The sequence below is a fragment of the Canis lupus genome, chromosome 5 (genome assembly GCF_011100685.1).
Source record: "Canis lupus familiaris isolate Mischka breed German Shepherd chromosome 5, alternate assembly UU_Cfam_GSD_1.0, whole genome shotgun sequence".
NCBI lineage: Eukaryota > Metazoa > Chordata > Mammalia > Carnivora > Canidae > Canis > Canis lupus.
The window spans coordinates 57,243,738-57,258,832 of NC_049226.1; the positions used below are offsets into that span (position 1 = coordinate 57,243,738).

The 15,095-nt window shown below is 50.9% G+C and overlaps 2 protein-coding genes across 3 annotated transcripts in view; both read right to left on the minus strand.

Annotated features, from left to right (window-relative positions):
* The window catches only part of NADK (NAD kinase), a 30,452-nt gene extending 24,620 nt beyond the window's left edge, over positions 1-5,832 (minus strand). The window contains exon 1 of one of the 2 annotated variants that reach the window (XM_038537648.1): positions 5,685-5,832. In XM_038537648.1, coding sequence (XP_038393576.1) covers positions 5,685-5,767 — 83 coding nt within the window. In that variant the 5' untranslated portion in view covers positions 5,768-5,832. Of the gene's footprint in view, positions 1-4,764; positions 4,874-5,684 lie in introns of those variants that run through there. The other variant, XM_038537649.1, reaches the window with a different exon arrangement.
* Positions 5,833-10,579: 4,747 nt separating this feature from the next.
* GNB1 (G protein subunit beta 1) overlaps positions 10,580-15,095 on the minus strand; it is a 37,695-nt gene continuing 33,179 nt past the window's right edge. The window contains exons 9-11 of the mRNA NM_001003236.1: positions 14,199-14,415; positions 11,079-11,194; positions 10,580-10,857 (exon numbers count right to left, since the gene is read on the minus strand). Of these exons, the coding sequence (NP_001003236.1) occupies positions 11,088-11,194; positions 14,199-14,415 (324 nt within the window). The 3' untranslated portion in view covers positions 10,580-10,857; positions 11,079-11,087. The remainder of the gene's footprint in view (positions 10,858-11,078; positions 11,195-14,198; positions 14,416-15,095) is intronic.

Below are 15,095 nucleotides of genomic sequence, written 5' to 3' on the forward strand. Positions count from 1 at the left end.
TTAGCGCCACCTTTGGCCAAGGGTGTGATCCTGGAGTCCCAGGATTGAGTCCCATGTCGGGCTCCCTGCAGGGAGCCTGCTTCTCCCTCAGCCTGTGTCTCTGCCTCTCTCTCTGTCACTCATGAATAAATAAATAAAATATTAAAAAAAAACCCTCAGCAAAGTAGGGGGGAAAATCAGTTTTGAGCTGTTAAATAATTAAATAATTGCCACTGTTAGAACCAATGATGTCTGAGGGAAAAAAAAGGGCACACTGACAAATGATACATAAGCTAGCTATGATACCAACATGGGCGGACATGGTAAAAGATGTGCAACTGCCAAGTCCACGGGAGGGAAGTGCAAACAAGGCTGTGCTGTTCCTTCTGCACTTTCCCTCTGTCTAGGAACTGAGAAGCAGAAGCAGGACTGCCTTTGGGAACAGGCACACTTAACCCAAAACCAGGGTGACTGGCAAGCAGCAGAAACACATCCAGCAGAACCAGGGCCCATGGCAAGGTCCAGCGCCACCCTGCCAGGCCCTGTCCAAGCGCTCAACTCACATCACCTGACACACTCTCACAATTAGATGGGGAGTATCTAGGACACTGAAGGCCAGGGTCACACAGCTAGGATGGGGCAGAGATGGCATCTGGGCCAACGTTCCTAAGACTCTGCTCAAGGCCACAGAACCCAGACAAGAAGACCCAACAGAGCAGGGAGCCTGCCCAACATGCAGTGCATGGTCTTCTAAGCCGCACTTCAACCAGGCCAAAATCACTTTCCACCAGCTCCTCACCATTCCCTGGGAAAAGTGCTGAATACAATCAACTCCACAGCCAAATATGTAGGTGAAGCTGTCTCAGCTCCCACTCAAAGCTTAAGAATTCTACATACACCGAACCTTGGGACAATATTCTATACTCAACAAATGCTGTCCGCTTCAACTTACAGTGATGTATGTCAATTATTTGTCAATAAAACTGGGGGAAAAAACTGAACCTCAAATTGAACTTCATACCTTAAACAAAAATTAACTAAAAAGAATCAAAATGGGTTATGTCAAGTGTAAAACATGACCTGTGGACTTTATTAGAAAACATAAGAGCAGGGTTCCTGGCTGGCTCGGTTTGGGGAAGCATGCAACTCTTGGTCTCAGGGTTGTAAGTTCAACCCTCACATTGGGTGGAGAGAGGACTTAAAAATAATATCTTCAAAAAAAAAAAAAAGAAAGAAAATAAAGGAGAAAGTTTATAGAACTAGTACTAGAAAACATTTTTTACACAGGATATAGATATATATATATTTCATAAACGGTAAAAAAAAAATAAATCAATACACCGGACTTCATTAAAATGAGAAGCTTGCTCTGTGGAAGATTCTATGAAGAGATTTAAAAAGTAAGCTACAGAGTAGGAGAAAATATTTGCAAATGAGAAATTCAACAAAGGTTTTCTATGTAGAATATGCAAAGAAATCTCAAAATGCAAAGGTAAAAAAACAAACAATCCAATTAGAAAATTGGCAAGAGACGCACCCACCAGAGGCTGTCCACAAGGTACACACACGTCAAAGAGGCTCCACATCATCAGCCACCAGGAAATGTAAATTCAAACAACAGTCTCACCACACACCTGCAAGGATGGCTAAGACAACTAGAAGCCAGACTGCAGAGAAAGCATCACTCACACACTGCTGTGGGAATATGAAAGGTACAGTCTGGAAATTTCAGTCTTATTAAATCTTAAAAAAAAAAAAAAGTAGACAACCCAGCAAATGCAAGTTGGCATTTACCTCAGAGTAACAAAAATGTATGTCCACATAAAGACTGCACATGAACATTCCCAGCAGTTTTATGTGCAATAGCCAAAAACTGCAACTGACCACCCCAATGTCTCCTTGCAGGTTAAACCACCCGCAGTCCATCCACACAGTAAAATACAACCGGGCAACACATGGCGGACAGGCTGTTGATGCCTGCAGTAGTTCAGATGGAGTGAAAAAAAAAGCCAATGTCTAGTGGTCCCGTACTGAATGATCCCATATACATTATCAAGATAGCAAAATGATATAGGCAGAGTATGAGCCACACAGGGGAGAGCAGTCTTCCCTGGTGTGATGGAGTGGTTCTGAGTCCCAACTGTGGCTATAGGTACACCAGTGTATAAATGGGGCAAAACATCAGAGAGTCACATGCACATAAACTGGTGAAATCTGAATAAGGAGTGTAGTGAACAGTAGTTCTCCAATGCCAATTCCCTGGTTATGAAAATGGCCACACTACAGGTGTATAAAATGAGACAAGGGTCTCTCTGCACTATTTCACAACTTCCTGTGAATGAATCTATAATTATTTCAAAACAGTTAATTAAAAAAAAAAAAGGAATCACAAAAGGCAAATGTGTTTAAAAATCTTCTGTTACTCATTATCTAGAAGCTGTTAATATTTACTTGCAAAGACTAATCTGATGACAAGTTTGTTCTGCACGTCATTTGAAAAGAATAAAATCCTAATTCTATCCAAGTTCATTTACATTTCTGACAGCATGATTCTGATTTTATTTTTATTTTTATTTATTTTTTTAAATTTTTATTTATTTATGATAGTCACACAGAGAGAGAGAGAGGCAGAGACATAGGCAGAGGGAAAAGCAGGCTCCATGCACCGGGAGCCCGACGTGGGATTCGATCCTGGATATCCAGGACTGCGCCCTGGGCCAAAGGCAGGCGCCAAACTGCTGCGCCACCCAGGGATCCCTGATTTTATTTTTAAAATTATTTTAAGTTTAATTTTAGGGGCGCCTGGGTGGCTCAGTCAGTGAAGCAGATGACTCTGGGTTTTTAGCTCAGGTCACAATCTCATGGTTGTGGATTGAGCCATGGTCTGGGTTCTGTGCTCAGTGCAGAGTCAGCTTTGGATTCTCTCTCCCTCTTCCTCCTCATATACATAAATAAACCCTTAAAACAACCAAACAAAGTTTCATTTTAAGTCATCTCTGTGCCTCATGTGGAGCTCAAACTTACATCCCTGAGCTTAAGAGTGGCACGCTCTCCCGAATGAGCCAGCCAGGCGCCCCAACCCCCAAAAAACAACTTTGGTATTGGGAAGTTTCATTAGGAGAAAAGTGTTGGGCAACATTTCCTAGAACTCACACATGGTAGGGAGGGGACACACTGAAATGGCAGTGAGACACCAGGACACAAGTCGTACACATGCCCACAGACTAGATATGATGCACATGACATCCACTGTGAGCTCTCAATCTGTATTTGTTGAAGATACTAAATGAGAAAGGAAAGTTTATTTGGTGGCAGAGACACGAAAACATTGAACCTCACTAGTTGACACTGAGGTGCGAAACAAATCCATAGCCCTTCCCTTCTTCCCCCACCAATATTGCTCAAAGCTGGCAAGGACATGATAAAACTGGGCATCTGCACTGGCAGCATATGAACCAAGGAAGATCTTTTGGAAACCATGCTGGCAACGTAAACCAGGAGCCTGACCTGCAACCCCATAAAGTGAACAGAAGACCTGAGGGGGCTGTTAGGGAGAAGTGGCCACACCCTTCCTTGAGCAGGTAAGGAAAACAAGGTGTGTTGTATGAATGAAGACTGGTGTCATCCCAGCCCTTCCCCTGCTGCAGTGTGAGCTGCCTCCTTCACTGTGTTTCTCTCAATACTTTCTGCTGACTGTCCAAACAAGTGTTTACCTGTTCCCACGTGTTAAACGTAGGAGCCTGACAATCGTGGGTCTGGGAGGTATTGCAAATGGTTAAGCCACCAGCACAAACAGAAATGAGATGGTGGGGTACAAGGTGACCCCCACTAGCCCAGGGCCGGCCAAAGCAGCAGCACCTGTCAACAGGTGTACACAGGAGGCAGTGAGGGCTGCAGGAGGCCCCGCAGGTAGGAGTGCACAGTCCCCTGCACACCGCCTCCTGAAGCTCCTCCAGCTCCCTCCCTAACATCCGTGCCTAGGGACATCCTGTGTCCTGTGATGCGGAGCAATCACCTACCATCAAAACACATCTGCCTCTCCATTCTGCAGGTTACACCTACCTTTCCTTAAGTGGGAAACTCAATAAAATCGAATGCGGTTTTCTCTCCTCTACGGAGGAGACCCGTACCCCCCAACGGCGACCCTCCACCGTCAGGTAGAAGCACGCGGGGCTCCGGGGTCCCTGGCAGCGCAGACCTGCCCACAAGTCAGAACCATCGCGGGGGCTCATCTCCAGGCTGCACGTGCACCTGCCCTCAAGTCCCCGGGGGCGGGGGCAAAGGTCAGGATGAGGGAAGGGCTCGCTGTGCCCGCTTACACAGGGCCCCGGGGACAGAACTCCGGGGAACGAGTCCCTCAAGGGCGTCGTCCCGAAAGACGGAAAACAACCCCCGTCTCTCCGAGCTGGGACGCCACCCAGGACGGACTGGCAAGTGTTCAGGGAAGGCCGACGGCGGCCCAGGATGGGCAAGGAAAAGTAACCTGTTACTCGGAACCAAAGCCCAGGACACCCGTCCTTTTGGGGCGGCCGCGGCCCGAGACTCCCGCGGCCGCCGCTGCCGGTCGCCCCCTGACAACCTCGACCTGCCCCCGGGGGCCCGCTAGCCCGCGGACTCGGGAGGCTACCGCCGCAGGTGAGGTCGGTGGTCGCGCCCCCCGGCCCACACCCGGGAGGCGGGCAGGGCCGTCCCAGCCCCCGACCCCGCGCCCCTGGGACCGGCCCCGGCCCCCGGGCGGCGGCGACCGCGGGCGGAGGGCCGGGCCGAGGGGCCGCGCGCACTCACCGTTCGCTGCCCCGGGCGCCTGCGGGGCCGTCCTTTCTCCGGACCGAGTCCGCGGGCCCCGCCGCCCCGCCGCCGCTTGCGGTCGCTAGCCGGCCCCCGGCGCCGCGGCCGCCCCCGGCCCCATGGCCGCCCCCCCCGCCCCACGGCCGCCGGGACCGCGGCGCCGGCCCGCCGAGCAGCAATGCAGCCAGTGCGCACGCGCGTCCCGCCCCACGCATGCGCCCCGCCTGCGCCCCGCCTCGCGCACGCGCTCCGCTCCGCACATGCGCCGCGCCCCAGGCACAGGGATCCGCCCGCAAGGACCCGGGGCCGGAGGCTGGGGCCCAGGGGGCCGGGGAGCCGGGGCAAGGGGCGGGAGTTTCCCGGCAGGTTGGTTCTCTGCTGCCGCGACCCCGAAGGCGGCCGCCGAGAAGAACCTTGGTCCGCACTCACCCCGCAAGTTGGAGGCGCGTCCGTGGGTCCGCCCCCTGCCCCTGCCCCCGTCCGCCCCCGCTCGCCTGCATCGCGGGCGGGGTGTGCTGGCTCCGGGTCCCCTCGAGTGGCGGCAGCACCCGCTTAGGATTCCACAACCGACGGGCTGTGAATCTGCTTAGAAGGCGCCACCACAGGGGCGCTGCGCCTTGGATGTCAAAGGGGGCCCCTCCAGATGACCTGCCATACCCCCCCCCCCCCAGAGGACCCAGAGAGGAGAGAGGAAAGGGACCAGGGACATGGTGCCCACTTTATAGCTTCCGGTGGGGCCGCAGGCTGCCCCAGGCCACGCAGCAGTCGAGTGTCCCAACAGGGTGCCAGGCTCCTGGGACAGGGCACTGTTGGGCGGTGCCCACCGTTGTTCCCCGGTACACTCAGGTTCCCCCCACCTTGTGTGGAGCGGCGCCCTCTGCAGCAGCCTGGCTGCCGCGTTTCCACTGCCCCGGTACCTGCTGTGGTCAGTCTTCTCGGGTGGGGTCTCCCGGCCCTGTGTCCAGAGACTTGAAACACAGGTGGGCAGAAGACAGGACATGTCTTAGTGCTTTCCTGGGACAACTGGGCAGTGGATCACCAAGAGTGAGTAGAAAGGGGGGCAAAGCTGTCAGGACTTTGGGGGGATTTCTCAACCTCTGGGGATTTCTCAACTTCCCCGTCTGGTTATTTTGGAAACCCAACCACTTCTCTAAAGTGACAGCCAGCCACACCCACAGAAGCCTTTTGAGCTGTGTATTTTGGATATGATCATGAACAGAATAACACAAATGCTTGATCCAGCACTTAACCATGTTCCAGGCACTGGGCCAAACCTCCCAAGATCCTTCTAGAGCAGGAAGTCTAAAGAGAAGGCATCAAGGCAGGAGAGCCTGTCTCCTAAGTAGCCAAGGTCACACAGCAGGCCACTTCCTGTGTGCCTCTGTCTAAAGGGAACTTGTGCAGGTGTGGTAGTAATGGAAAGCCTCCGTCCACCCTAGACCTCAAGACTTCAGGCAGGAGTGCTTCCCCATTTCAGAGATGAGAACACAGGGCTTCCTCAGCTGAGCAGATTGTGCAATTTCTCCCAGCAGGCTCTGGTCCCACCAGATCCCCAAGGGCTGACCAGCAATAATAGAAGCCAATGCTGGGAAGGGTTCCTTCAGGCATCCAGAAGGTTCCTAGAGGAGGTGTTGCTTAAACTGAGTCCAAAGGTGGAGTAGGAATAAGCCAGACTTGATGGGGAGAGGGCAGGACCAGCAGCAGGGACAAAGGCCAGTGTGGGGGATGGGTGCAGGGCAGACTTGTTTGGGCTGGGCGGAGGGTTATGCCTCAGAGGATCTCAGGTAACCTTTCCCAGCACTAGTATTTGTTTCCTTGTATTTTTCTGAAATGTGACTTGTGACTCCTGTTTTGAGCCTCAGATTCCTAAAACCTAGATGCACTGTCTTCTGAAGGTTGAATGATGGGGGACAGCAGAGTGGGTGGGTTAGGTGGCAGAAGGAAGCTTGGGCTATGGAAGGTGGAGCCAGAGGCTGCCTGCTCAGAGGTGGACTCATTCAGGTAGGGTGGTGGTCCTAGATTCTGAGTGCAGCCTGCGAGGCGGCTCTAGGATGGAAGGGGTTCCCCTCAGAGTCCTGCTCCCAGCTCATAGGGAAGTTGGCCTCAACTGTGCCTGGCAGGGGTGAGAGGGGGGTGAACAGAGGCTGCCCAGCATTGAGAAGGGGAAGTGGCCTGGAGCCTGGGTGACAGGGGTGGCACGGAGGGGCCAAGGCTTCTTGTGAAGGAGGGGGGCGTCTTGGGGTGTGCAGAAGTCATCTCATCCATCCCCCAGCCTCAGCCCTCTAGCCAGCACGTGAGGACAAGTCCAGCCCCTCTTGCCCTGGCCTTACCTACTCCTCCCCATGGGCCAGGGTCTAGAATTGCCAATGTGGCAGCGTCCTGTTTGCAGCGGGGCAGCCCCTGTTCTTGCAGGCCCGCTAAGTGCCAGGCACACGGCTCAGCAGGGAACAAGACCTTGGAGTAAACTGTAAGCCACTCACCAGGATAGCCAGTGAAGGGGCATGAACTGCCAGCAGCTAGGAGCTCCTGTGAGGCATAGGCAGTGCCAGCCTGGGCTGGGGGGATCTGGCACCTGCACACAGGGGACTCAGTGGATTCTCACAAGGCTTCTAGGAAGCAAGTGTTCTTCTCTGCATGGTGTGCAGGGTACAGACAGGCCAAGTGACCTGCAGTGAGGTCATCAGGGGCACAGTCTGGCCTTGGCTCTGGAAAGAGCTTTGACTGGACTCATGGAGCAGGCAGGTGTGAGAGTAGACTGAAGCACTAGAAAGAGGGAGACCCTGCCTGGATATAGCACACCCCGTGGGGCAGCCCCAGGGCTAGTGTGGCCAGGTTGAGGGTCAGGTGCTGTAGGAGGCAGCAGGAGAACCTGGTATCCATTTGGGGCGCAACACTGGGTAGGAGGGGACAGGCCCCAAGAAGTCAGAGAGGCCTCAATTGGAGTCCAGCCTCCACGGGCTCTGTATGAAGACAGAACAGTGGACCTGAAGCAGGTGTGCCCCCAAGGGCAGGGCCATGACTAGAACAGGAGGGTCAGAAGTTGCACGGGCAATCAGAGGAAGACAAGGGAGCAGGTTAGGCATCATGGAGGGGACACTTGGCACAGAGCAAGACGTCACTTCCCAGGACTGTCCAAGCAGCAGAGGCCAAGTGCTAAAGGGTCCACCTAGTTCATGCAAGCTTGAGTTTTCCACCTGAAGGTTGAGAAGGAGCACAGTCCACCCTGTAGTACAGGGGTCCCTTTCTAGACGCCCCTACTGGTGCCTGTTTCTAGTGACTGCTTTGCTGAGAAAGTGGGACAGTAATCTCAGCCAGCAGAGGACAGCACTATGCAGTGGCCATGTCAGTCTAGGGGCACAGGAGACGGAACAAGAAGACATTTGGGGACGACCAGCCGTGGGCTGAGGTCCCATTTTACCCCATGCCCACTTTGTGTCCATCCTAGGGTGTGCCCCTGGGCAGGCTTACTTGCCTCCTCCTGCTTTCTCATCCGAGGAGAACCTCCCTCCCGAGGACTCAGCTGTCAGCTCCAGGGGCACCTCAGATGCTCTCTGGCATTTTGTAAGACAGCTGACAGTATCTTTGAGGAAGCCGTGGGGGAGGAGGTTGAAGCCAGGCAAACTCACCATTCAGGCTACGGGGGGTCTCTAAGGCACCCCTGATCCTAACAGAAATGCACAATAGGCCCCCCGCTGCTCCATCTTACTGGCAATTGGAGAACAGAGCCTGAAGTGGGAGTATTTCCCATGGAGAGCAGTCTTCACTAAGTACCAGCATTTAACCCAGGAGAACTACTAAGTTACTTGGATAGCCTGAGAGAATAAGGAAGGGACAGGGCCTGGGTGGGGGTCCTTTAGCACACCCCTCTAACTTCTCACACTATGGTGGCAGCTGCTCACTTTTCTTCCAAGCTGCAATTCTGTTTACTCAGACTGAGATAAAAACTTTAGTCAGAAGGCAATTGTGTCTCTGAAGTAACATCCTCAGACATCTTACAGAGAAAGGGGAAGCAAGGGCCTCAGGCCCAGAAGACGAGACTGGAGGGATGGTCACTTGGGGACACTCCACACACCCTGGGCAGTGGCCTGGCAGGAGGCGGAGAGGGCATGGTTTGGTGGTGGTAGAACTGCTGGGCCCCCGCTGAGGGCCCAACCCTCCTTTCACGGATTCTTGGTGATGGAGATGAAAGACATGGCAGAGAAGCGAGCAGCCATGGCACCACCCACACAACCAGATCAAGCTGATGTCACCGAGCAGGGTGGCCGGGGAGGATGGCTGTCGTCACGAACCCAAACAGCCTGGCAAACAAGCAGCCACACCAAAGTCCCTCATGTCAAACTGCTTTATTACATCTTAAATAACAGTACAGTTTAATATAGTATCTATCTTGCATCCAGCCTCCTTGCAATACACTGACTTTAAAATTAAATACAAACAGTGAAGGGCACAGGGTGCAGAGAGCTCTACAGAGGTGTCGATGGAAAGGAAGGAGGGCTCGTGTTTATTCTCTCTGCCAGATCCAGGCCTACTGCATGTCACAGCACAGTTCTGTACAGGATGCTGCAGAAACAGAACAGAGAGAAGCCACCACTGCTGCTGTGGAGTGGGCTCGGGTACAGGGAGGCAGCCCATGGCACTGCCGTCCAAACACTGCTGCCGGACACTGGCCTCCAGTGGGACCAAGGAGGTCTGTGTGTTAGAGGATGATCTGCCTCAGATGCAAAAGGCTGGTTCTATGGCAGAGACAGGCCATGAGGAATTTATAGAGGAAGGCCAGGGTCTCCATCCCCTGCGCCCACCCCCACCCACGAATCCAACAACGTTCATTTGGAACAGGGCTTTTTTTTTTTTCTTTTTTTTTTTTAAAGAAAGAAAGAAACAGTGACTAATCCCGCTGCCCAAGCGTGTAGCGCTGCTGGCTGCACTGCTTCCGACACTTGTGCACAGAATAGCAGCAGTGAGTGGACAGAGCCGCAGTGGTTACAACTGTAAAGAGGTTATTTCTTAAAAGAAAAAGAACATCTAAGGACTGAGTCCTATATGCGCTTTTGAGCATTTCTACAGCATGCGATTCTAAGAGTAAACCCACCCAATATGGCAAACGATCAAATTTTTTAAAATTTAACTTAGAAAGTTTGAGATCATTATTTTCAAAACATTGATTTGTACATTGTTTCATACACAAATAATTGACTGACTATCCAAGCACAGGACGGGCGCCTCTCTGGAAAACAGAGGTTCCTGACGGTGGGGGCAGGGCGCAGGGTAGTGTTAGGCTATTATTACGAACTTCCCTCTGACTTCACAAGGAAACCCAAGGCGAGATTAAGAACTGAACTGAGAAGGCAGGGAGGACAGGTCAGGGAGCAGACGGTGCCTAATCTGAGTTTACTATTCATCACGCATTCAAGACCATCCATAGCATGTGCTTGGTTCCTTTCCTTATTAGCATCTTCCTTTCTATGTCATGTTTGTGCGTAACAATTATGTGACACGAGACAAAAAAAAAAACCAAAAAAACAAGGGACTCAATTTACATCATTAACAATTTCAGAGAGGCTGCACCAGACCCTCTTCCTCTGTGTAACTACTGAATGTAAAGGAATAGATTTTAAAAAGGAAATATGAATGTTTTGCAAAATCCTGTTACAAACACAACCTGAAATTTAGAACCAATTACAAGATAAAATCCTCAACTTGTTTTGCATGAACAGCACAAAATAGGGTCACTGACCTAGAATTCAAATGAACTAGTGAAAAGGTGTGTCTGCCTCACAATTACACTCAAGTTTACCTTCTGGTTAGCACGTTTATTATAGTTTTTCCTTTTAAATTCATCCAAGACAAAAAAGGAAACAAAGACAATGGTCCCGGGAGGAATGCACAATTTGTTTGAGTTTACAGCACAGAGGTTCTTCTCTTCGTGGGAATTGTGCTCTTGATTTCAGCAATAAGTGAAGGAAAAGGTCTTGCCCTTTTGAAGTTCTGAGGGGGTGCAGGGCGTCCACGTTAGTAGGGGTGGATTGGAAATGCTATCACTGTAACGCTTCAAGGTTGGAATGATCTTCCAGTCGCCACGACGTCTACCTGCTGTTTTAAACAGAGTTTAAAGAAATATAAAAAGAAGACCTGAAGTCAGTGCTCCTGGCTCTTCCTACCGCCCTGCCCGTCTGCCGCTGAGGGCACATTTCAGGTGGATGCACTACAATTCCAAATCTACAGCAAAATTAATCTAGCAACTGTCAGCCCCTCTGTGCTGTGAGAAGTACACAGAGTTGCATGCAGGGAGGGCGCCTGCACTGTTGTGTTACCTGTCAGCGTTAGTTCCAGATCTTGAGGAAGCTATCCCAGGACCCCGTCGCCACGGCCATCCCATCGTCAGTCACCCCCAGGCAGCTGACACGGTTGTCATGCCCAGCCAAGACACCTGAGAGCAAATGACAGGCCCGTCACTCCTGGACCCAGTGGAGCCCCACTCAGCAGTGATGTGGTGATGCTATGCAGGGCTGGGTGGCAGGGTCACACGCAGAAAGGAAAGCCCTGAACCCCGAGGCCCAGAGCCTGCAATGCCTCTATGGCAATAAATGACGTTAGGAGGAAGGAAAGCCACGCTCATCTAAGGCAAGTAAGGCTCAATAGAGTCCTCTATTGAAATAATGTGAAGGCACCTATAGCCAGGGGAAGTATTCAAACAAAATAAAGATAAATTGGGGCACCCAGTAAGGTTGTTATTAAGACAGCATGATGACAAGGAACAGACACAATAAAAAGACACAAAACACACAGTGAATGACTCAGGGCCTCTTGCACCAACTCCCGAGTATCCTCATGATAGTAAGAAGCTTAAATAAGGAGCAATGGGTGGCTCAGGAAGTTGAGCATCCAACTCTTGATTTCCACTCAGGTCATGATCTGAAGGTGGTGAGATTGAGCCCTGCATCCAGCTCTATGCTCAATGTGGTATCTGTTTAAGATTCTCTCTCCCATGGGACGCCTGGGTGGCTCAGTGGTTGAGCATCTGCCTTCAGCTCAAGGCATGATCCTGGAGTCCCGGGACCGAGTCCCACATTGGCCCCAGGCAGGGGCCTGTTTCTTCCTCTGCCTATGTCTCTGCCCCCGCCCCCACCTCTCTGTCTCATGAATAAATAAAATCTTAAAAAAAAGAAAAAAGACTCTCCCTTTCCCTCTGCACCTCCCATTCATGCTCTCTCTAAAATAAATGAATCTTGGGATCCCTGGGTGGCGCAGCGGTTTGGCGCCTGCCTTTGGCCCAGGGCGCGATCCTGGAGACCCGGGATCGAATCCCACATCAGGCTCCCGGTGCATGGAGCCTGCTTCTCCCTCTGCCTGTGTCTCTGCCTCTCTCTCTCTCTCTCTCTCTCTGTGTGTGACTATCATAAATAAATAAAAAAAAATTAAAAAAATAAAATAAAATAAATGAATCTTAAAAAAAAAAAAAAATTCCAACCATTCCAATCTCAGGGCAATTATAACCAATTTTCATTTGGGTTCTTCATTTGTTTATAATCCCTAAAGCCTAGCACAGGGCACAAAACACAGAGGGCTGGTACAGATGCAAGAGGGAGAGGGCCAATGGGATGTTACACAGTAACCCCATGCTGACCTCAGAGTGAGATAAGCCTCCTGCTGATACTCAGCATCTGTGCTTAGATAATTATCACTCAGGACACTCCACATCCATCCAGAAGAAGCTGATGGCTAATTTCAGAGGACCCTTGTCCATTTCCTATACTATTTAGTGTCACAGCTGAGTAAAGAGACAGCCTCAGCCAGATGCAACAGTAACCTCTGCTGTGGCACCATGACCAAGGAACTATCAGGGCAGAGACAGTGGGAGCAAGGGGTCTGCGAGAAGGAGCAGGGGGAGCAAAGGGTAAGCTCAGCCCACGGTGGGAAAAGATGCATCAAAAAGTGGGAGGTCAGATGAGAACCCTAGAAGATCCCAAGCCACACTCCCCTTCTTCCCCTTGCCAAAATTAACAGAGTTGAAAGATTCTGAAAGTACCAGTTCAATTCAGTTACCTAATATGTTTAATGCAGGAAGTTTTTCATCTTTTGTGCAACTTGTGTTTTATTTTTTTTAGGATTTTATTTATTCATTTGCAAGAGACCGAGAGAGAACACAAGCATGAGTTGGGGGAGGAGCAAAGGGAGAGGAAGCCCAGACTCCCCACTGAGCAGGAAGCCCGAAGTGGGACTCAATCCCAGGACCCTGAGATCATGACATGAGCTTAAGGCAGACACTTCACCAACTGAGCCACCCAGGCGTCCCTATTATTTTTTTTTAAGATTTAATTTATGGGGTACCTTGGTAGCTCAGTTAAGTGTCTGACTTTTGGTTTTGTCTCAGGTCATGACCTCAGGGTCATGAGATTGAGCTCCATGTCTGGCTCCACACTCAGTGGGTAAGCCTGCTCCTCCCTCGCTTTCTCTCTAAAACAAATAAATCTTGGGACACCTGGATGGCTCAGTGGTTGAGTGTCTGTCTATCTTTGTCTCAGGTTGTGATTCTGGGGCCCTGGGATTGAGTCCTGCATCAGGCTCCCCATGAGGAACCTGCTTCTGACTCTCTCTCTCTCTGTGTCTCTCCTGAATAAATAAATAAAATCTTTTTTAAAAAATTAAAATTAAATTTAAAAATCTTTAAAAATATATATTTTATTTTAAATTCACCCAACAGGGATCCCTGGGTGGCGCAGCAGTTTGGCGCCTGCCTTTGGCCCAGGGCGCGATCCTGGAGACCCGGGATCGAGTCCCACGTCGGGCTCCCGGTGCATGGAGCCTGCTTCTCCCTCTGCCTATGTCTCTGCCAATCTCTCTCTCTCTCTCTGTGTGACTATCATAAATAAATAAAAATTAAAAAAAAAAAAAAAGATAAATTCACCCAACATGGGGCTTGAACTAACAACTCTGAGATCAAGAGTTGCACACTTCACCAACTGAGTCAGCCGGGCACTCCTGTACAAGCTGTGTTTTAATGCTTTAAAACTTTACAACCACAACTTGCCCTTTATGTGTGAACTTCAGACTTTGTACTTCACTGGGCACACCACAGTTCTACTGCATACAGCCAGAGGGGAGAGAAAGCAAGGCAACAGTCTCAAACACCCAGCAGTTCACTCTGTCCTGCGCACTGTGGCTGTGTGTACTGTACACAGTCCGTGTAGGGAGAGCTTCTGGTCCTAAAAAAGCCCACATAAGCCTGAGTAAGAATACCCTGGCCTGTCACCCATCTCTCTGCTGGGGCACGCCACGGTGCAGGCAGGTGTACTTGGGCTCGGCACATGTTTCTTAGCAGCATGATGGGCTACAAACCTAAACATTTCAGCCTTGGTGCATTATGGTCATCCTGAAAGGTGTCACCCAGGAGAAGTGCCCAGTAGGCCCAGGAAGGCCCAACAAGTACCTACCTGCTCTGTCGGCCTTGAGTGCATCCCACACATTGCAGTTGAAGTCATCGTACCCTGCGAGGAGGAGGCGCCCGCTCTTGGAGAAAGACACCGAGGTGATCCCACAGATGATATTGTCATGGGAGTAAGTCATGAGCTCCTGGTCTGCACGAAGGTCGAACAGCCTGCAGGTGGCATCATCTGAACCAGTGGCAAATGCATTGCCATTTGGAAAGAACTAGAAAGCAAGTCAAGAGAGTATGCAAATGTACAAAGAGAAGTACTGGAAACAGGCCTGCCCAACAGCAGGGCTGCTGCTGGCACAGGAGGGAAAGGTCAGCAAGGACTGGGCTCTAGCAGACGCAGAGGGGGTTGGAGTGGCAGCTGCCCAGGTACCTGGAAGTGAGGGCATTGGTACTGGGGCAGACATAGCCACTGTCCTCCCAAAAGAGAAGACTTCATTTCATGATTAACTATTTTCCAAGAAGCAGGAAGAGCCTGGTTACCCCTGAGGGCAACGAGCAGCCAGATTAGCCTTGTGGAGAAGGGACCCCCAGACCCAACCAACCAGATACCATGCTTCACATCTCACAAAACCCCTTTCACATCATCGGCTATGCCCCAACCACTGGGCTGAGGGCATAAGGTTCCTGCTCAAAACTCAGCCTCTGCTTCCTGTTCCTAAGAGGCTGTATTGCCTTGTTTGCCAAGGCAAACGAGAGGGAAGCCAAGGTACCAATCACTGGATTGCCCCTGCACACAACAGGCTCAATGCCAATGTCTGTGAGATGAACGAGTTAACACAGAATTAGCTGGCTTCACAAGGACAGACCATATCACACTTTTCTATAAAGAGTTTTTGTAAAGTAGGTTATAGTTGATAGAAAAAAAACAGAACATCTAACCCTGAAAACATTT